We start from the raw sequence: 23,246 nt of genomic DNA on the forward strand, positions 1-23,246 counted from the left end.
TTTCGTAGTCACTGTGGGGGTAATACAAGTGTTTATGGGATGATTGGAGGGTCTTTCATCCCCCCTGGTGTCTCTGGCCAGAAAACCATGTTTGCAACTTGACACCGGACTGGAGCAACCAATACACACTAATAGAATCACGAAGAAGAAGCTAACAGGCTAATGGGCAAAGCTAACTGTGGGCTAGCGTCACTTGAAACAGTATTTACAGCCAAGTTTGAGTGAAAAAAAATATTTCCATTGTATAATTGGATGTACAATATCACTCTCTCCCTTCATCTTTTCTGTCAGCGTAGTATTTACTCTCCAAGACAATTAATAAGTTAAAAAAATCGCAACTTGTTACGACACCTGCAGTTGCGCTTGTGACCTCTAGGGGCAAGAGTTATTTAATACTGCCTTAAAGCAGTACTAAGTAACTTGTTAAACCTGAATAAATAATTTTCGTAGTCCCTCTGGGGGTAATACAAGTGCTAATAAGATGATTGGGGCGTCTTTCATCTCCCCCTCGTGTCTCTGGCCAGAAAACCACAATTGCAACATCGCTGCCTCCGGGTCGGAGCCACCAATACACACTAATGGAATCACGAAGAAGATGGCTTCTTGGCTAATGGGTAAATCTAACTGCGAGCTAGCGCCACTTAAACAGTATTTACAGCCAAGTTTGAGTGAAAAAAATTATCTTCATTGTGTAATTTGATGTACAATATCCCTCTGTCCCTTTGTCTTTTCTGTCAGTGTAGTATTTACTCTCACGGACAATTAATGAGTAAAAAAAACGCAACACCTGCAGTGGCACTTATGGCCTCTAGGGGCATAGTTACTTAGTACTGCTTTAAAACTGAAATAGGGAAATAATATGTAAACCTGAATATTTATATTTGGTTAACACTTCTAACTGCTGTCCTAAAAAATCTGATTGAGAATTTTCAATGATTTTTGGAGAAAAACAGTTGAGCATTATCATTGATTTTCGATAAATTTAGATTTAAGACAATTTGAATCCCACTTAACTAGTAAATAACTTGGAAAATTCCACTTACTTATTTTATTCACATTCTATTGTATTATTATTCAACGCAAGGCCCCTCGTAGATCAATAAATTAACCTTAGTCTAAGCCATACTGAGCCACGAGCACCAGTTCCATTCTCTCTCTCTTCCCATGTCAGTAGAAAAATCTATGCATTTCTAGCACATTTAACCTTTCCCACTATTATTTTGCGCTGTTTGTACCCACAGAGACTCATTATGTGCTGTATAATTTCCCCTTCATAAATAAATACCGTCTTTTCTGCCACATTTGCTCGAAGGCGTCGGCCAGCTCCACGTTGCTGATCTCCTCCGAGTCCTGGAACTTCAGGAAGCCGTTCCCGCCGTGGCCTGTTTCAGAGATGGACACAGAGTGCATGCATATTCTTTTTTACAGATTTACAAAACACAAACGGGGCAGATAGAAATGAACCGTGTGGGATTAAGCAGAGGAGGGAAGCAATTATCAGCAAATGGATGGGATTAACTCGGGCAATAAATATGGAAATAATACAAGGGTCATTTCTCTAAAAAAGCTACTTTTTGTTTCCCAAATTTGATGTTTTTAACAAATTGATTGTACCTAAATCCTTCTGGCTTGTTTTACTCAGGTAATTCTCTACCATCATATACATAACACAAAGAACTGAATTAATGTTTCAATTTATTTTTGAAAGATAATTTGAAAGCATTGTCCCCAATTATAATTGCTGTTTCATGTGTTTCATAGATAGATAACCGTCATTACAGACTCATGGTCAAAAGACAAACTCCTCACGTTTTTCCTGTTATGAACAAGTCTTTAATCATTAAAATAATAAATTTAAGCCGTGTCATTTTTTTGTGATACATTTTTTATTCATGTGTTACCATAGTAGCATTTACATTTTCACAACTGTTTGTATGTATCACATTTGTGTTACACACATTTTTTATGTTAGTGTTAACATTTTATCGTCCTTTGTTGCTATGATGCCGCCCGCTGCTCTAATTAATGGTTAACAACATGTTAAGAATCTTCTTTGTTGTCACCGTGTCAGAACACACACTTCATGACATTATAAAAGCAAGGAGCCTGAGCTTTACACTATTCTTGTATGTGTTATATTCCTGGGATTCAAAGGTCATCAGGCTTGTGGTGTACGATTAATGCTGGTAATAATACTGTATGTAAATATTGTATATGCACAAATAATAATAAGGAATCTTGTGAGCCCGTAATTAACATAACATAATTAAGTATCTCTGTCCATGTCAACTTTATATGGCTAATTTAAAAACAGCTACATCTGCCACACTAGTCAATGAATGTGGCATCATCACATTGAATAACCTAAAACATGCGGAACTTACCTGTCAAATAAATTAAAATGTTGCTTCGATCGTCAGAGAGAAGGCGTTTGGAGCGAGGAGTGCTGGGCGGTAACCTCCCGGTCAGAACCCTGAGAAAGTTCTCCACAGTCACCTTTAAACAAGAAGATGAACAAAACCAGTGACTCAGACCGGACCAATGTAATTATTGAGGCCCAGCTGCTTATCTCCTAATTAAACTGAAACAATCAATGACTGAAGTGACAAGTAACAAATCTATTTACCAAAACAATTACTGTTATCAGGGAAAATGTGTTATTACTCTGTGGAGCTGATGTAGAATTAATGAATGGATGTCTCTACATGTGTTAGCAAGATGTATTTAACCAAAGTCACATCCCAAAACGAAAGTCTATTGGACAATATTCAGCCATAGATTAAGTTTTTAAGCAAGTTTTCATGTCATTTTCAGTCTGTGCGTTTGAATGAAAAGTGGTCTCACCTCGTATCCTCTGTAGTCCACCTCCACGTCGTCGCCGTAAACGTTCAGCTCCATGTTTTTGTGGCTAAAGACTGTGGCCGGTTTAGGGTTCCTGTGGTTACAGGCCATATCGTCCGCCAACATCAGCACTATGTGGCTACAGCAACAAGGACGGCACAGTGTTATACAATATATCTCACTGGGAAGTGATGTCAGAGTTAAAACAGTGTAATATAAGCAAATGGGCATCATCTCCAGCTCGATCAGCATGGATTCAGACGTCATTGTGTTTATCTTGGAGCTTTCTCTCATTCTAACTCCTGGATTTTTCTTTCAGAGAAGAGAGGAATTCCTTTAAATTTCTCAAATATTGTTGTCAACCTAAAACTTATGTGCTGTATAATTTCCCCTTCCTGGGAATGGATGGTGATAATACAGTATAAAGTAGTCAGTCATCCAAGTAGTTCATTTAAACCTCTAAAAAACATGGACTTCAGTTTAAGAGAGGCGCCAACATTTCACTTCCCATCAGGGCCTTCCCTTCCTCCAGGCACCAGGCCATGTCCAGGGCACTAGTCTGGACATTGTACGACCCAAACACACATCTGGTAGGCGTGGCACTGACAGTAGGGTTAATTAAATGATACCAGTATGGGATCAGGAAAAAATGTTTGGTACTACTGGTAATAGCATTGAATAAATAAAAGTATCAAAAACAGTTACCGAAATAAATACAGAATATATCTTTAGGGACCAAGTTTTGATTTGATGCCTGTCGGGTCCTGGGACAGCATTAAAGGAAGTTACAGATTTCAACTCAAATAAACAACACAACTTTAAACGAAATAGTCTTTTACAAGTATATAAATTAACGTTATTGTTATTTAGTATAGGTATCCCAAAAAAGCATCATCCAGGTCCAAAAAATGTAAAGGTACCCAGCCCTACGTGGCACTGCAGTCACCAGAAAATGCTATAAGGAAGTATTCTTGTAGTTTGATTAACTGCTTCGATCAGTAAACATATTTCTTGGTCTCTGATGTGGGGGCTTTGACCAATTATAAAAGCATAAATGTCCAGCTCAAGAGGGGGATCGCCTTGTCGTCACGTCCGAGGCACTGGTGGGCAACGCAAATGTATTAAATAGAATGAATAGTTCTCCACTGGGTCAAAACATCGTTCACAAACAGAGCATTGCGTCTGTGAAAAGTTCTGTGATTTAGCTGAATCATGGAAAAATCTGTTGTTTGCCCAGTCACAAAAACAATAAACAATAACAGTGATCCTCCCTAGTGAATGTAACGTCAGCTTGTTACTCTCTACTCTCGTGAAACAACTGCTGCATCATTTCCATCTTCTCGTTAATAAAGAACCACACGTTTTACATGCAATGGCAGTCTGGGTCCATGCAGTTCAATACAATTATATTCTGTTGTGAAACACTGTATTTCCATGCATTACCTGTCAGGAATGCCCAGTCTCTTCACACTCCTGTACACGGACAGTGTATTGGCCACGTGACGATAATTGAACCAAAATCTCGATGTGCAAACCTGTTCATCACATACAAAGTCAGCACCAAACCATCCTCCTCCTCCTTCCTGTCAGTTCAGTGAATCAACATCTACTCACCAGGACAGCCCAGTTATTGGTGTGCTGACTGCTAAAGAAGTTGCCCACATGCTTCTACACAATAAAAACAAACATGTTAGGTTTAGTCGCCGAAACACAAGCGTTAATTCCGTTTACAAAAAAGCAAAGATATGACAACAGAACAGCAGTCTGAAGTATGTACAATGAATGACAGCACAATATTAGCTAACATACACAATAAATTAGGCAAATGCATAATCAAATTGAGCAAATATAGACATGGCAACAACGTTACTGAAAGGTCCACGCGCTCACCCCGACGTGTGCACTCCCAGAAAAGAGATGCGTGGCCAAAATGACGAATAAAACCGGTAATTTCATGGTGCATTTGCTGTTAGCCTAGCACCAATGCTAACACAGTGCAGGACGCGGAAGTGAGTTAAGCGGAAGCTCCGCCCAAGATGTGCTTCCGGTCTCTTGCTTTCAGAATAAGAGTTGGATTGATAAAACGCTGGCGGTGAAGGGATGAGATTTGAGAGGTGAGTAGAAACTTCAGTTAAAACCAGTGCTTGATTTGTAAATTGGTATTTTCAGGAACACTTTTGGTTTGATGTGATGGATTCGGGGAACGGGACAAAACATTTGCCGGAACACTCGCATTAAGCACTGGTTTAAACCCTTTTGCACCTAAGACACTGGCTATCCAAAAGGTATAATAAACCACTAATTTTTTTATCTAGATAGTAATTTACAATAGCCATAGAAACTACATGTGTAAACATATCAGGTGTATTTGAACTAGAAGCTCTTCATTTATATACATGTTTTTATGTTTTTATTTTTGAACTTTTATTTTTGCCCGAGAAACTGTTAAAATAACAGGTTGCTAATGCACCATCACAGATTCGCATTTGCATATGTTTATGTGTTTTAATTCCTGAAAAGCTGCAGTGATATGTAAAAGTGATCATGTGAACTCCCCTTTCCTGCTCTCTCTCCATCTGCTTCCACTCAGCATTCACAAACTGTGGTCCTGCCCCCTCACATGCGTACACAGTTTTGGACCAAGTCTGAGATATCAAAAATTCAATTGGCTTATGTGTTTCATATGTAATGAAATCCATAATAAAGTTAATTTGACTATTGACAAATGTGGATAAAGAAGTCAATAACAAGAAAGATCATTATTTCTTGAGCCTATACATGTTGCTCATATTTCTTAGATGCCAATCTATACAATTTCATGGGTTTTGTTGGATTTTATCATTACACGACTAATTACTCTGCGGTATCTGCTTAACAAAATGGAGCCGTATGGTTATCATTTATCACAGTTTGTAAGCGGCTTATCCCTGTGACACCAGATCATTCTGTGGAGAAAAAGGCTTATCCTAATCCTATTTTAACTCTATGAGACCAGGGCTACACTGCTCAAGTTTCAAAGTTACACATTTATAAAGGTTGTATGTTATACCCACCTCATGGTTTATTGCAGTCTCAGTGTTTAAGAGCCAAAAACGATCTATAGGTCACAGTTCTGCATGGATCATTGACAGTGGATTGCAAATATACTGTCAATGGCATGGATAGGAGACTCGTATGGGGAAAAGTGGCTGTGTTTGAGCGTGGAGCATCATTTAACAGAAACTCTACTGACTCACACTTGACAATCTCATCAAAATAGCATCATGGTGGGGACTACCTTATGATTCATCACATCTGCTCTCTTTCAGGAATATCCAAAAGAAGTCACAAATGGATCATCACTAAGATTATTGTTTTGTCACCCCCTGTCCTCTGCTAAAGGCAAGTAACCTCAGAGTTCTTACTAAAAGGTTTAGATCAGACAGTTTTTATTCAGTAATAGGCAAAGAAAGAAAACATTTGTCGAGAAGTTTGCGTGTTCTCGTGTTTCCTATTGTAATTTTCCCCACGAACAAAATCACATGCATGGGTAATTAGAAAAGCAAGTTTGTTAACTACTTGATTGCTTTTTCTCTCTCATTACAATGACGCACTTAGTTGTTACTTGATATAAAAGCAATAACATTTTCACGAGTCGATGTGGAAACGGTTTCAGCTCATTTGGGAGTCAGTAATGAACTCGATCACACTCGCTCACTCTCCACTTAATGAGGCAGTAATGACAAGACACGCTTTAATAAAGACCTAATGACATTTGAGCTCAGAGGGAGATAGACATGGACTTAACCACGCTACTTTTTATTGAGTAACTTTGGAATAAGTAGGTAATATTATACTTTTCTTTGTGGCTGCAACTTTGGTTTTGTGCTTAATGTTGTGTTTGTTGTAAATAAAAAGAGATTTCAGTGATTGTACTATATAGCAATTAGTTTTTACAAAGGTTTGGCTATAGTAAACAAATTAGTGCCAGAGCTTTTGCCACTTAATGCCATGAAGAAGAAGTGGAAGTGGATTATTACATTCTTTTGGGGCCCTTTATTAGATTATATACAAAGAATGTAAAATCTTGATCAAGTGGTCTTATAACATACTGTATACTGTTCATTTACACTGTGGGGCAGTGGTGTCCAAACTACAGCCTGCGGGCCAACTGCGGCCCACTTTTAATTGGCCCGCGGCAAATTCTAAAAATATAATTATAAAAAACATTTTATTAATTTTTTAATTTTTTGCTTTAATTGAATATATACAGTGGGGGGAAAGGTATTTGGTCAGTTTCACATAGACATTCTATTGGATTTTGGCTAAATACTTTTTTTCCCCACTGTATATGAAATAAATGAAAATCCATTATACATTAATAGAAAACTGTGATGAAGGCTGTTTTTTTTTTTACTTTAAACATTCAATTAAAAAGCATCAGGGTTTCCCACTAATACATTAGTTTGTGGTGCCTGCCATAGTCTATTCTTATCCGCCACAGTCCTGATCTCCCCTCTCTGCCTGCGCCCCCTGAAAGAAAACTGATCCATTACATTATATATTTAAAAAAAGCTGTACCCTGTGTATATTAACCAGAAATTATTCTCTTCACAGCAGCATAATAGCCAAAAATAGTTATTATCTATTGCTTAAAATGCACCAGAATGCAGGAAAACACATCTGAATTTAAAAAAAAAATCTCACGGGGCCCTAGGAGGCGCTCTCTCTCCCACCACAGTCCACTTATAATCTGTGGGGAAGCCCTGAGCAACATTTCATTGAATTTGCTATATTTAATACAATAGATGTGAAGTTATATATCTGACCTGTACTGAGTGCGACCCAGTTGTTTGTATAATTTTCTGTATGTCCCTCAGTGACACCCCTGCTGTAGAGTATGAGTAAACGGTCTCAACTTATATAGCACTTTTGACCTACATTAGACACGCAAAGCACTTTACAGCAAGGAACCAGTCACCCATTCACACTGTCATTCATACAATGTAGACACTGGAGGTGTGTGAAGTGCCTTGCCCAAGGACACAACGACAGTGGGCACATTCAGGAGGCGGGATTCGAACCCCCGACCTTCCGATCATGACAACTTGATATGTTCAAACAGGAATATGATGTGATGAACCATATTATTGACTCAATTATAACTTCAAATCAAGACAACGCCGCCCAAGAAGTGACTTCCTGTTTTGTTCCAGCACGCCAAAATAAAAGCACCATCTGATTCATTAGTTCAGCAGTTCATTAGTTGAACTTTCTTTCTGCCTAACTATTAACAGACAAAACACTTAAAATGTGTGTATTTAATTATATTCTTATGTTATGTTGCAAGTACCTGCTGAACTAATCAATGAGACGAGCGATGTGCTTTTATTTTGGCGTCAATTGAGGACCGTTTACGTTATTGCGACCGGGCCACTATTGTGATTTTTTATTTTTTTATTGTAATGAATAGCTTTTGTTTCAGCCAACTCCTTTTGAGCAGACTTTTAACTGCTCAAATAAACAATTAAACTAATTATATTTTTGTTTTGTGCCTCTGTCTGCTGTGGATTTACTGTTGGAAGTCTGGAAAGTGCAGAACATGCAGTTGAATGTGCTTTGGACCATACTTCTTTTATTTTTTATGAATTTTGGACACAAAAAAAATCAAGAAATCTTGATTAATATAAAACTTTAAACAACTGTAATGCTTTCCAGTGAGATTCCTTTGATGACTTAAAAACTTGGAAATACTGGTGGATAATTTGTGCTCCCCGGCCAAGAACCACTGCACTAAATGATTTGTTTTGACGTATTGCTTTGCTCTATACTTTATTTACTGTTTTGTTTTTGGCCCAAACTAATTAAATGTGGTCTGTTTGATTCTGCAGACGTAGCACTCCTCCTGAGCCGTGACTCTGCGTTTTTGTGTCAGCTGCTGATTCCCCGTTCGATAAACTCCCGAATTAATCCAGTGACATAAGCCGCGCGTCCAGTTGTCAACAGGATTAGTGTCCGGTGAGGGGAGGCCAATCCCGGGGAGGACCTAATAGGTAAATCAAAGAGGCTTGGTCCTAAAACGGTCCACAACAACTGGAGTTCAAAACACTGTTTAAAGAGACTCAGCTGCGCCTTCTGCTACAGGCACATCTAATGCAGTTTATGGAAATGTCAATGTCTTTGTGATTTAGTTTAGGAGACTTTCTGGCTCCATGGCCCAACTAATCAGAGCACTTCTCGAGGCAGACTTTTTTGAGACATGCCACGGATTTGCTTGCGTGCCAGATGAAAGTGACAGTTTGTTGTCACTGTTTTATGACGAGTCGTTCCCAGTATCACACTACAGCCTGCAGGCTCCAGGCCAGGCAAAATCCTAGTCCTGCAAATCCTGTCTTTTCTTTACTTCATTTCACATTTACAGGCAAAACTGCAGGCAAAACATTCTTTTTTCATTGTTCCGGTTTTGAGCCACTTTGGTCTCTGATCATATAAACCTTCAAATGGAAGTGAGGAAATCCCTAATTTTCACAATAACATGTTTAGTTATTGCACTGATTCAATGTTTCCCTATAGATATATTTGGGGAAATTGTCTCACAGAAACAGAGTGGTGTTGGGGGAGTTTTATTGGACATGATTTGGGCTCAGACGGAAGATTGAATTAACGATAAGAAATACACGGCGATGATGGATGATTGATGGAGTCTTCCTCCTGGAGTCTGGACACTGGATGAGACCCGGGGCGGCCCGTTGACAGCAGAGCTGAGGAGAGGCCAGGTGGAGGAGGGGCGGAGGTAGGGCACAGAACAGCTGAGAAACGGCCGAGTGATGGACAGGGAGGCTTATGAAGGGGATCCTGGGCGATGAATGGCTGAAGCAGGAATGAGCAGCTGCAGTGATTGGCTGTCGTGAAGGTGTGGCTTGAGATGGGACTGTGATTGGATGATTGGTGAAGAGCTGCTGGTGATGAAGCGATGGATGAGTGCTGTAGGTATTTGTAGGAAGCTTCTTTTTCAAGGGTCATTTTCTCACAATGCACTTTTCTCACAATGGTGCGGCAATATCTCCTGCTCATACCTTTACTGCGGCACGGTAGCGCAGCGGTTAGTGCTCTCGCTTCACAGCTAGAAGGTCCGGGTTCGATTCCCACCTGCACGGGGCCTTTCTGTGTGGAGTTTGCATGTTCTCCCCGTGTCAGCGTAGGTTTCCTCCGGGCACTCCGGTTTCCCCTACCACTAAAAACATGCACAATAGGCCAGGATGAATGATGTGTGCGAGTGAATGAATGGTGGTGGTCAGAGGGTCTGTTGGCGCAGACGTGTGTAGTCGCGAAAGCACCTCTGACAGTCTCCCCCAGGGGAAACTGAAGCTACAAACATAGCTTACCACCACCGAGTATGGAGAGAATGTACAATTGTCTCATGTAAAGCGCTTTGTGACCATGTCTGTGAATGGCGCTATATAAATAAAGATCTTCTTCTTCTGAGTTTTGAATTTGTAATATATATAACAAGATAATAACAAGATATCCAAATTCTTTTGTAACCCATGAATCCCCATGAATACTCATTATTCAGATTGTGTTGCCAAAAATATAGGCAAGTTGGGGCAAAAAAATGCTTTGTTTTTCAGCGATATAAAAAAAATCAGTAATCTGCAAAAGTCTCATTTCCCTATTTTTACCTGCAGTGTCTTAAAGGAACAGGCCACCGTTTTTCCATACTGAGATATGTTCTTACCTGAGCTCAGACGAGTTGATGCGTACCTGTCTGGTCTTTGTGCTTGCCCGTGTTAGAGCTTGGTCACTTCCAACTTCACCCCGTTTGGAGCTATAGGAATATACAGGGAGAGGCCAAATGCTTAACAACATCTTTGGTCTTTTTGCGTGACTGAGGGCACGCACAAAGACCAGACAGATACACATCAACTCGTCTAAGCTCAGGCAAGAACATATCTCAGTATGGAAAAATGGTAGCCTGAGTTCCCCAAACAAGATGACTTTTTGGCCAATTTTACACACGTCCACTTGAAGTGAAGTAGCATCAACTCCATCTGTGTATTTTTACAATTATAGCTTTAGATGATTTCAGTATTTTCATAATTACAGTCAAAAATCCATTACTCTCCACAAACAGAAGCAGCTGCATTGACTGGTCACTCGGTCAATAATGAAATTAAAATAAAATATGAATATGCGCAGCCTGGGAAATTTCCATATAAATTGGACTGCTGTTCGCTTCAGCCAATCAATAAAATGTGAACTCGCAATTGGCTTTGTTTTTTATGGTTTTATGGTAAAAAAAAAAAGAAAAAATCAAAGCCAGTAGTTTTATTCCGAGTCTGCACAGGTAATTGGACAGGTTAGGGCTTCAAAGTCTTTGGGCTTTTAAATCCATCGCTAAATGACTATGCAAATGGCGCCCTGGTGGACATGCTAATGCTTTGTGATAATTGGACGTCATTCAGAGCACGCGCACCTGTTTGCTCTGGGATCTGACCGCTCTGATGCCTCCTAATGGAATGTTTACGCGCCCATTTTTCATTTTCACATGAGCCGTATCTGAACAGAGCTGGAGAACTTCAGACACCGAAACTTCCAAGCACCTGTATGACTGTGTTACATCATTTATTCGTGCTAACTTTGCCAGGATACTAAGAAGAGTGGCAGGGCATAAGGTCAAAACCAAGCTTATTTTTTCCCCCGTAGTGAATTAAAGTTCATACTGTAGAATATGTGCTGCCGAAGTCCGAAATGTGAGCGTGTCACAGAGAGGACATGCTCCTGCAGTGGACTGGATCAAAGTGCGGTTTAAAGCTTTGAACTTAAAATACTTTTTTGTACGACATGAACTCCACGCTGTGAAAAGGTTGTGAAATTTGGTGTTACAGTTTCAGAACATCCTAGGCCTGAATTATTAGGAAAGTAACATTTGGTGTATAATAAAGTAGAGCTTGTGTAACATTGAGGAGGTTGTGGGGTTAAGAATTATAATGGTAACTATGGTAACTGTCAAAACGCAAATGTTTCCAGTTGATTTGAGGCTTGTTTTTACTCTGTATTGTTTTTTTCATTCTGTAGGCCACTGTAGCAGTCTGAGCTTTGGTGCAACAATGTAAAGGGCATTTAGTTACAGGATACTAAATACTCACCTTGAAATGTATTTAATAACATATTCTGTTACTTTGTCCAATCAGAGATGTATTCTGAAAACGTAGAGTACTTTCACGTTTATAAGGGTGTGCATGAAATAGGTTGAAATAAAATAAAACAATTTGACACATAACAATAGCGTGAATGGATTTACAGCAGATATGAGTGTGGACAGATTACATTGTCCAATATTAATGCATGATTAAGAAGATGTTTGGCCACACGTGTTACTCACCTGTTACACACTTATTCACCAGTCATGAGAAATGCTAAAAAGCACTTTGCAAAAGGCCATTACTTTATTATTAATGTTAAATTATTATGTGAAAAATGTGATTGAATGATGGAGTACTGAGATGCATTCCTTTGATTTTAAGAAAGTAACTGTATTCTAACTGAATGTAGTAACCCAAAAGGAGAATTCTAATCTACATGTACTCAGTTACTACCACACACTGTCCATCAGCACATATAAAGTAATGTCCAATTATTTTACCTTAAAGGTACAGGCCACCATTCTTACATACTGAGATATATATTTTTAAAGCCCTTCATGGTCTCGCTCCGTTATATCTGACTGAGTTGTTGACCGTACATCGCCCCAGCAGAGCTCTCCGGTCTGCCGATCAAATGGTTCTGGACATGCCCAGGTCCCATTACAAACAGTGGGGCGATCGTTCTTTCAGGGTTGTAGCGCCAAAACTGTGGAACAGCCTGCCCCTCAGTCTGCGTGTTCTCACAGAGCTGTCCCTCTTTAAGTCTAGGATGAAGACACATCTTTTCAAACTAGCTTTTAAGACTTAGATCGCACTTATTTGATTGATTGATTTTTTTTATATTGTTTTATCTTTCTGTGAAGCACTTTGGTCTTCCTTGTGTTGTTGTAAGGTGCAATATAAAGAAACTTTGATTGATTTGATTGATATGTTCTTGCCTGAGCTTAGATGAGTTGATGCGTACCTGTCTGGTCTTTGTATGTGCGCTCAGTCACGCAAAACGACCAAAGATGTTGTTAGGATTTGACCTTTCCCAGCTTATTCTTATAGCTCCAAACCGGGTGAAGTTAGAAGCGACCACACTCTTCCACGGGCACAAAGACCAGACAGGTACGTATCAACTCGTCTAAGCTCAGGTAAGAACATATTTCAGTATGTAAAAACGGTGGCCTGATCCTTTAAAGGTGTCCAAAAGTGTTGACCAGTGTGAAAGGAGACTTATCCCTGAACATTTGGAGATTTCTTTCAAAACGGTGCCTCTCTTGTTGAGTAGTATTGGCACCTGTCCTCCATCTGAGATTTCAATCTAAAATTCTCAAAGGTGAACATAACCTATTATTGCAAGTGCTTTAACCCACAGATTGATCCTGTTCATTTGCAGCGTCCACAATCTTGAGGTGGGTTTGTGAATGTAGCCCTGCCACGATAATTATCAACTTATTGTTCAATAAAAATGTTGATATACATTCATTTCCAAGTTGAAATCATTTGATAAAGGGCTTTTCAATGTCATTTTTAGGCTTTGGAGTTAGTTTAGTTAGCCCCAGTCCTTCGGGCCCCGCCCTCCAGTCTACAGAAGGGCGCCCCTCCCCTCCCCTCCCCAAGGAAAAATACCAACACGTGGTGTCGTGCACTGTGTATTTCTCATGTCTTCGGAGAACTTCGACTTTACTGCGCGGTTTAATTTTGTGTAACTATACTGGGATCTACTCACGTAACCGTATTTAAATAGGGAAAACGTGGAAGAGCTTGGTCGCTTCTAACTTCACCCACGTGTGGGTCCATGAGAGGAGAGGAGGCTAAATGCTAATGTTAGTCACTGAACAGGTGCGCATGGGCGGTGACCCATGAACTGCCATCATTTAAATTTGCGGTTCCCGTTTTCTCTCTCTGCCTCCACATCAACAAACGGGAACATGGTCCAGACCTGTCCTCCAAAATAACCCTCTGCTTTGCCTTATTCTACACCTCACATGGTCACCTACACGAACAACATGTTCGGTGTTTTTGCATGGCTGAGCGCACGTGTAAACACCAGACGTGTACGTAACAATTCGTCTAAGCTCAGGTAAGAACATATCTCAGTATGGAAAAAACTATTCCTTTAACCTTTAACCTGATTGTAATTTCGCACATTTTCTTTTGTAATGCGCTTTGAGTTGCCTCGTGTACGAAATGCGCGGTATAAATAAAGTTGCTGGAGGAACAGGAACATGCAAACTCCGCACAGAAAAAAGGCCATCTTATCTTAAAAGCCCCATGTCCGGGAATCGAACCAACGACCTTGCTATGAGCCTCTCAACCTACAGTATGAGGAGATGCAATCGCAAACCGAGTCATATCTCAAACAGTTTCTGTTTCTCTAAGACCAGAGCACATACGCGTAACTGACGCGTAATTCCTGTCGGCTGTTTCATTTCTGGGGAAACTGTGGAGAGCGTGTTGAATCTTTAATTTTGTTTCTCTGTGCCTGTCAGAGTGAGGCTACTGAAAATTGCAATACTTGAAACTCCTGTGAGGAGTGCTGATCGGCTCTCCCTCTCAATGCATTATTAAAGGCGCAGCGGGTCAACGTTACGCACGGCTCGTGGAGGAAGACGCGAGAGAGAGAAAGAGAGAGAGGGACCAGGCGTTTTTATTTGGGCATCTCGCGCGCTCCACACGTATCCACGCACGGAGGAGCGCACGAGGGGAAACCAAGCGAAGCGACACGGACTCACTCTCTCTCTCCCTCCCTCTCTCTCCCAATACACGCATCATCCTCGACGGGAGAAGAGCGCGCGCGCCGGTCATTTCAGCGGGTGCAGGATCAAGTCGCGAAGTCCCGAGCGAAACAAACATGCAGTGAGCGAGGGCGCGCGTTTGAAGCTTCACCAAAAGACCAAGTAACTACAAGGGAAATTGTGCCAGAAGAGAGAAACGCTCCGCACCAAGTTGTCGTTCCAGCAAGAGCCGATAAAGATGAACACGAACGACGCCAAGGAGTACCTGGCGCGACGCGAGATTCCACAACTGTTTGAGGTAACGTGGACCTTTTGTGGACTTTGAGTGAGGATTCTTAGCTTCTCGTTATCGGCGTCGTGGACAGGCAATATTTGGCGTGACCACGTGTAATGCCAATACAAATAGGTGATGCTTAGGTGTGGAATAGATGCGCGCGGACTGTATGCAGAGTTATTGAGTAACTGTCATGGGTGGATTTGGCTGAAAGACATTGACACCATGTTCTTATCTCTTCCATCGCCATATTGCACAATGCATGCCCCTCAAGTTATTAGCAATTCACGCAAGCTTTAGTCTTCGGTTGCCTTTCTGGACACGCAGATATTTGTGTTGATGCTTAAATAGTGGATCCCAACCTGGAGTTTGGTCTGGTGATAAATCATCAAAGAAGTACTGCTGCTTGACTTTCCAATGTGTGTTTGTATGGTTGTTTTTTTGTTTGTTTGTTTGAAATGAATGCAAATGGGGGATTATTTTAATGTTGAGAGACTGCAGTTTTGGAGTGTAAGGGGTGATCAGGGAGAACAAAAGGTTGGGAACCACTGCTCTAAGCAACTTGCATATGAAACGCTGATGCTCAAAGATGCTGTGACAGCTCTGAAGCAGGAAGGAGATTTTTTTTTTTCTCCCATATCTTGACTTGAATCAGGGGAAACCAGTGCATGACGTGACAGTGCTGGTGCAGGCGACAGCATTCAATTCAGCCACACGATTTTGATGAGTAGAGAGTGCAGCGGTTCTCAAACTTACCACCGAGATCAACCACAATATTTGCCCTTAAATACCAACAGGCTTAGATGGAGATCAAAGCCGTGAGACCGGGTCTAAAAGGGTTTAAAATAGATCTTTATTGGACTTAATTATGTCTCTATTTGAATAAAATGAACTGCATTGCTAAAGAATGAATGATGTTTCAAGTGTAAACAGAGTAGAGCCTATGACTTTCCCCTGTATCGAATCCATGCAGTTATCCCAAGGGACAGGCAACATGAAATCACAATCTTTTCAAAGACTATGTTTTTTTTATTATGGATTTACATAAAAATTCACAACTAACAGTGAAAATAAGCTAAATACTAATGATAATGCCGGGTGACCACCTGTCGCTCTTTTGTTTGCACGACACAGACATTTAGACCATTGTCCCCCGTCCCACCTACTTAGACAGTGTCCCACATTTTCAATAAAGTTAGATTTACATAAGGAATGACAAATTATCCCCAGTTTTTGAGTCATTAGGCCTTAAATTTGACTGAAAAGCATAACAGTTGTTTCAATAGGCATTAAATCGACCATTTCTTGATCTTTTATGCCATCAGTTCATAAAAAATACGACAATCTAGTCCAAAGCACATTCAACTGCATGTTTCAGTTTTTATTTTTGCCCCAGAAATCCAAATTGTACTCCATTCCTGTTTAAGCTTATGTTAACAAATGTGTATAAATGATAAATGCACAGACAACTTTTTGGATTTTTATATTTTGTGACCCACTTCTACTGGTACGAGTGCATGTGGTGCATATTTTGAGCCAAAAAAGCAAAGTGCTGATCTGCATGATTGAATTTCCCATATGCCTCCCTCCATGTCGCACCGCTTCATGGACTTGTCCCACTTTCTCTGCGATTTGAGGCGGTCACCCTACGCACAATGCACATAAGACTGAGAACGGAGGCATCTTTCTCTCACTATCACAAGCATATCCTCTTAATTACACTCATTTAGTGTAATAGCTAATATTGTTTATGCATGCAATCTCTGCCTGTTTATTCAGCAAATTAGAGCGTGCAGTCAAGTGGCACAAAACAGTGCCATTTTCCCCTGTAATTGCTTTTCATATAAAAGTCTATTCAGCGTGCGTCGGCTAAATGCGCATTAGCCTTGTTTTGGAGAAGGTGCTGCTAAAGTTCCCCGGGGGGAGGGAATTGTTTGGTGGCATTAAGGATCAGGGAGCAAATGTCAAAATAACAAACCGAGTTAAGAATATCCTGGCTGGGAGTTGGTTCGCATTTATCAAGAGCGCGTAGATGCTGACATTGTTTATTTTATTTAGACGGCTGGGTCTGCCGTATCGAGCGTTTAAGCCCGAAATTAGATGTTTGGAGAGCGAATACAAGACAAAATGACGCTGTTTTTCCTCTTCAGCCTGATAGCACTGGACTGTACTTGTTAACTTGTTAGTGACTTTATAACCACAGTGTTATAAAGTCACCAATTGGTCTGGGTTGTTTGTTTTAAAAGCTTTCCACAGTTAATTTATTGACCTAACTCTTGTTTGAGCTGCTGTGAAACCAAAAGTTGCATCCCGTTTGATTTTACATACACTTTACATATTCACCTTACTGAGGCTCACCTGTTTTTGTTATTAAAGCATTTCCTCTTTTAGCACTTCCTCAGAGTTGGGGTTTCCTGTCTCTGCAAGAGAGTTGCTGAGATGGTTGTCCGCCTGTAGGGTTCTCCCATTTCCTCAGGGTTCACCTCCATGACGAAAGGCCCTTCTCCACCGATTGCTCAGTTTGGATGGACAGCCAGTTCTAGGAAGAGTCCTGGTGGTTCTGAACTTTTACGAATGATGAAGGATGACTGTGCTCTTCGGGACTTTTTCTGTACCTTCCTCAGATCTGTGCCTTGATACAATCCCTCTCTGAGTCTACAGACAGTTACTTTGACTTCAGGGCTCGGATTCTGCTCTGACATGCTTCTGTGGCACCTTATAGCGAGGTGTGTGTGTGGAAACATCTCAAGAACGATCAGTGGAAAAGGGATGCACCTCAGCTCAAATTTGAGTGTCAGTAGGGTGTCAATACATACATGCAATATTTCAGAGTTGTATTTCGAATACATTTGCAAATGGGGCCGACCCTAGCGCATTTGGTGCCCTAGATAAGATTGAACTTTGGCGGCCCCCCTTCCACCCTTCTAAAAAAACAGGACAGATATTCATATTTCTGCATGTTTCTTGACCCAAATAGCATGCTATAGTAGTTGTTTTTTTGTTTTTTCTCCAATCCTTTTGGACACTTATTGGATATGGAAAAGACTAGCTTTATTTAATTTTATCATGATTGTTGTTGTTCTATTACGCTTATCTATTCATTAAAAAAATTAATCCAGAAACCCGCACAACAGCTCTATTCTCCTCCAATAGAGTTGTTGTGCGCGTCTCTAATTTATTTTATTAATGAATAGATAAGCGTAATAGAACAACAACAATCATAATCATAATACGAATATTCATCACGATGTTACGCGGCTCCCCGGAGGCGTAGAAGAACCGGAGGGGGCTCGTTTGAAAGATTGAAATCTTTAGTTTTCAACTCAAAAGACCACAAGTCTCTTATCACTTTCTGTTCCAAAGTTATGTCCAAAAATCGGCGCTGTTGTAAATGGTGGGAGTATGGGGTTCAAACATTAAAGCGTAATTCGGCGCCCCCTTCAGCAGATGGCGCCCTCTGCGGCCGCCTGGGTCGCCTATGCCTAGGGCCGACCCTGTTTGCAAAACAAACTTTTATCACTTTTTCATTATGGGGTATTGTGTGTAAATTGATGAATTGAAGAATTGAATCGATTTTGGAATGAGGCTTTAACAAAATAACAAAATGTTGGAAAAGTGAAGGGGTGACAATATACTTTCCCAATGTATGTTTTTGGGGGTTTTGGGGTCCAGGAACCTGCCAAATCCATCTTCAGTAAGCGAGCCCTTGTGAATGAATTAGCTATGCCATCGCTTTTTTAAATGTCATCTTGGTTCACAGACAGAGAAGACATTGAAGCTCATGCCAGTTTGTGTTTCATGCAAATATGCTTTAGTAATTACACACATATTTGTCATAAACCACTTTCTAGGCAGTAAAGGTTCTCCCCTCAGTGTTAAACTATGGGTCTATAACCTCTTGGCCGGACGCCCTGTAACATTATAAAGATCTTTGAGCGCTGGTTTTGATACAGAGAGAGGGACAAAAGATAAGCCCTTCATACTCTGTTTCCCATTTGACAGTGGGAGTTACGGGACGGGTTCAGCCGAAAGGAAACCAAAGTAAAAGTCGCCAGAATAAACAGCTCTGTCAGTCTGGAACTATGGGGACAGAAAGAACACAGTGTACCCAAAATAACACTTGGTTTTCTGTTGTGGCGATGAGACAGCATAGACCGGTGCCCGATATGGCTCAGTAAGTTTGCAAGATGTGACCGCAAATCGCAGTGGAATTTCTAGGGGAAGAAAACATTTAAGGTCAGGTCATTGGGAGAGAGAGTGACCACTGTGTCCCAAACGGCGGTGTACAGGGAACTTTTCAAGAGGTGCTCAAGGTCCTTTGCAACTTGATTTTCTTCATGCTTTGGTATTTAAGTTGGGAAGAGTTTTTGCGCTTCAGGCGATTTTTGACCAAAAGATTGTGTAAAATTTCAGTCAGAACCGTTTTGTGTTTTGGACAAATTAGGGAATGAGGGAAAAAAGTTGATATTAAAGGGACTAGATGGAGTTTAAATGTCCAAATGTGTAGAATGAGCTCAGACCTGTTCACCACAACTGCCTCTAAAATCCTGCACTGTCACTCAAAAAGGTGTTAATTCGGGTCCGAATTGCCATCATGCAGGGGCTTAATATAGAAGCTGCAGTTACGCGTAAGACCTGAGGTGGCAGTAGCGAGTATGAAACTGTTGACTTCCATCTAGTCCCTTTAATACTTATTTGACCTTTCAGTGACCCAGCAGATGATTGGGTGGTTAGCATACAGCCTATATTTACCATCCTGATTGTAGGACGCTCCAGGAACAATTGTTTTGGGTTTTTTCACTGCTGTTTGAACCATATCCATGGTTACCTATCATTCCATTCCGTAAACCTGAAATAAAATTGATCCTGAATCATCATAGATACAGACTGTATCGTGTCATAAAAGGGGAGGGAGAAAATAGAATCTTTAGGAAAACGCATTTTTTTGTGTGCCATTTTCTGGTGGAATATGAACTTATTTATCACACATAAATATAGTCAAGTGTAAATTAGGCCCATATGGATATCTCACAGCAGATTGTTCAGTAAACGGCAATCGTTGCTAGCGCTAGCTAGCTGTGAGCATTAGCACGATGCTAACATCATGTTCATTCTCCATTATGTATGTATTTATGGGCTGTTGAACCACTTTGCTCCTCCCCATGTCTTTGTATCTTTATTTAGTATAAAACTATATTCAGAATTCAGCCTTTGTTAAAGTAGTTTTTCAATAATTAGAGAAAGTTTAGATTTTTCTCCAAATTGTTTTCCCCCTTAAAGGGGCTAGATGTAAGTTAGCCATTTTATACTCACTACTGCCACCTCAGGTCATAGTGTAACTGCACCTTCTATATTGAGCTTGTGCATGACGGCACTTCGGACCCAAATTAACACATTTTTGAGTGACAGTGCAGGATTTTAGAGGCAGTTGTGGTAAATATGTCTGGGCTCATTCTACACATTAGGACATTGTTGAAACATGTAGGGGAGGAAAATACATTATTTTAACATTTTTAAACTCCGTATAGTCCCTTTAACTGTTTTCAAACGATTCCAGACTTGCCCTCTGTATCTATAGGAGCCAGCTCCAAGCTAACCACCCTTTTTTTTTTTTTACATAAAAAGTTGAATAGTGCACCTTTTAAATGTCATTAAAATGTACTAAATTGCATTCAAAAAAATTCCTGGAAAATTCTGACCTCGCTCAACAATTTTTACTGTATAAGTTAATTGAAAATACTAAAATGTTGATTTAAAACATGAATAACTGCAGTTTTGCCTGAAAGTTTTGGCCAATTCTCTTTCCTCGGTTTGATTCTAAGAAATTAAATATGTGGTGATTTTTGTTTGGGCATTCAAAATGGCATTAAAGAGCATTAAATATGACCTGTTTCTGCCTGTATAAACCCTGTAAATGTAAGCCGTAAAAATAATTGAGAAATATCATTTTCCACATGTGCGATCACTTTGTAAATTGTTCTGTTACTGTGCGGTGTCACAGATTTGTTGCCGCGTGATTATATTATTCCCAGATCACTTGTTAATCAACACAGTTTGAAAGAGGAAAATCTGCACATGTTTTGCCCAATTTGTGTGATTTCATTGTACTTTTGGAAGAAAAAATAACTCCACCCGGTTCACTTGTGCGACAGAGACGACGTTTTTGTTTCATGTCCCCGTAATTACAAAGATACAAACATAAATCAGGTCAAATCATCTGCGTTCAGACAATTAAAAAAGCCAAATGTTTCCGTGGAATGATCTGCTCGTGAGTCAAAATATTAATCCATGCGCCCTGTGATGTCAAGCGCCAAGTGAACCCGCGTCGGTGTTGTACGAGCATATCGGAAACATGGCTCTGGAGACCGGCGCTCTCGTCTGTAAACATGTTGATTTCTCCGCTTCGTCTCTGCTCTCGTTCCTGTGGGACTTTCCTTCTTGACACCTGCCACAGACACGCGCTTCCCTGTGACACTGGAGACATGAAAGTGCCACCTCCTTTGTTGGAAAACCTGCAGATTTTCATTTTGAGGCGGTTTTATGTTGCCAAAGGTTGTGAACAGATTGTAGTGATTTTCCAGAGGGCGTCTCGACGGCTCGATCCACGACTGAGATGGGCCTGTTTTTGAGACGAATGTGAATGAGTTTGCCGTCTGTCGTCTCCTGGCTTAGCTTTTCTGCTCTAACTTCTGACATTGACATATAGAAATGTGTTTAGTCCCATTTGGATGTGCATTTTTATGAAGCTGTTCTGGAAAACATGATCCATATCTAAGAAAAATGACTCAAAGCTTACTCCTCGTTACGTTTTCTGATGACAGCGGCTGAGCAGGGAGAGCATTCATCAGGTTTAGTCGGCAAATTAGAGTAGAAAAGGTGTAAATTAACTTCCACATCTTTGGGCATATCTTCTCAGGCGACTGCCTCCTTGTCCCGGCCCTGGATAAAGGATTGATTTGTCTATATGTAACAAAGCATTGTATTAACCAATGGCTGCTCTGCTTTTTGACGACCACACTAGGGGCCGCCATTGCTGTAGTGCCTCCATATGGCCGCTAGTCCCCCATTGGAAAGCATTGGACCTTATACACATTAAAAACAACTTTAAAGCCTGGTCCCAATTTTTTTGGAACTATCTAGAGCTAGATTTTCCTCCTGTGATGACGCTGGGTTAGTTACACTTAAAGAGACCAGGCTGGTGTTCGTAAGATACAAATTCGAAATCTCGTACTAATGAGGGCCGGACTGTTAGCATTGGAGCAGCGTGAACTATACGTCACACAAGGGCCGAGTCTACAGTGAAGATCCCGCCCTGATGCCCTTTTTAGGAACATGCCTCGTCAGAGCTGGGGAGGGGGAGTCTGTAAACCTGCCATGATTTACCCTCGAGCCTGGTCATTGTGGTAAACGGGGAGGAGTGAGAAGTCCATTATTTTTACAGTCTATGGTATTAACGGAAGGCGGAATTTAGTTTTGTTGGATGTGTTCGACAAGTTTCAATACTCCAGTGTAATCTATCTGCATTGGCAAGAAAAGGGCTGCACAATATGTTGCAAATGATTGTTATCGTGATGTTAGGTGACACATTTTGCTGCAAAAAATAATTAAGATTTTTGTTTAAAGGAACAGGCCACCGTTTTTCCATACTGAGATATGTTCTTACCTGAGCTTAGACGATTTTATACGTACCTGTCTGAGCTTGGTCGCTTCTAGCTTCACCCTGTTTGGAGCTATAGGAATATGCTGGGAGAGGCCAAACGCTGACAACATCTTTGGTCTTTTTGCATGACTGAGGGCACACAGTTCTTCCATACTGTGATATGTTCTTACCTGAGCTTAGACGAGTTGATACGTACCTGTCTGGTCTTTGTGCCCGTGGAAGAGCTTGGTCGCTTCCAACTTCACCCCTGTTTGGAGCTATAGTAATACATTGGGAGAGGCCAAATGCTAACAACATCTTTGGTCTTTTTGCGTGATTGAGGGCGCGCACAAAGACCAGACAGGTACGCATCAACTAGTCTAAGCTCAGGTAAGAACATATCTCAGTAAGTAAAGATGGTGGCCTGTTCCTTTAGGTTCAACAGAGCCTACTGCACTGAAATGTTAGTCAAAGTGTAATATTGCAATAATATCGAGGACAGTTATTTAATATGATGATGCCATAATCTCAGGTGGAGGGCAGGGGCCAATACAACTCTATGGGAGTTGTATTGTTGTTATTAAAAATCTCCAAAAGGAAAATTGACAAATGTTGTACCTCATCAATGTTTGGTCGTGATTGGA

General features: G+C 40.7%; 2 protein-coding genes across 2 annotated transcripts in view; one reads left to right on the plus strand and one right to left on the minus strand.

Annotated features, from left to right (window-relative positions):
• The window catches only part of pigk (phosphatidylinositol glycan anchor biosynthesis, class K), a 47,211-nt gene extending 42,341 nt beyond the window's left edge, over positions 1-4,870 (minus strand). The window contains exons 1-6 of the mRNA XM_079569837.1: positions 4,732-4,870; positions 4,456-4,509; positions 4,285-4,376; positions 2,845-2,980; positions 2,385-2,496; positions 1,286-1,382 (exon numbers count right to left, since the gene is read on the minus strand). Coding sequence (XP_079425963.1) covers positions 1,286-1,382; positions 2,385-2,496; positions 2,845-2,980; positions 4,285-4,376; positions 4,456-4,509; positions 4,732-4,797 — 557 coding nt within the window. The 5' untranslated portion in view covers positions 4,798-4,870. The remainder of the gene's footprint in view (positions 1-1,285; positions 1,383-2,384; positions 2,497-2,844; positions 2,981-4,284; positions 4,377-4,455; positions 4,510-4,731) is intronic.
• Positions 4,871-14,696: 9,826 nt separating this feature from the next.
• Positions 14,697-23,246, plus strand: part of ak5 (adenylate kinase 5) — a 156,440-nt gene continuing 147,890 nt past the window's right edge. The window contains exon 1 of the mRNA XM_079569766.1: positions 14,697-14,987. Coding sequence (XP_079425892.1) covers positions 14,928-14,987 — 60 coding nt within the window. The 5' untranslated portion in view covers positions 14,697-14,927. The remainder of the gene's footprint in view (positions 14,988-23,246) is intronic.

This window comes from Gobius niger (genome assembly GCF_951799975.1).
Source record: "Gobius niger genome assembly, chromosome: 13".
Taxonomy (NCBI): Eukaryota; Metazoa; Chordata; class Actinopteri; order Gobiiformes; family Gobiidae; genus Gobius; species Gobius niger.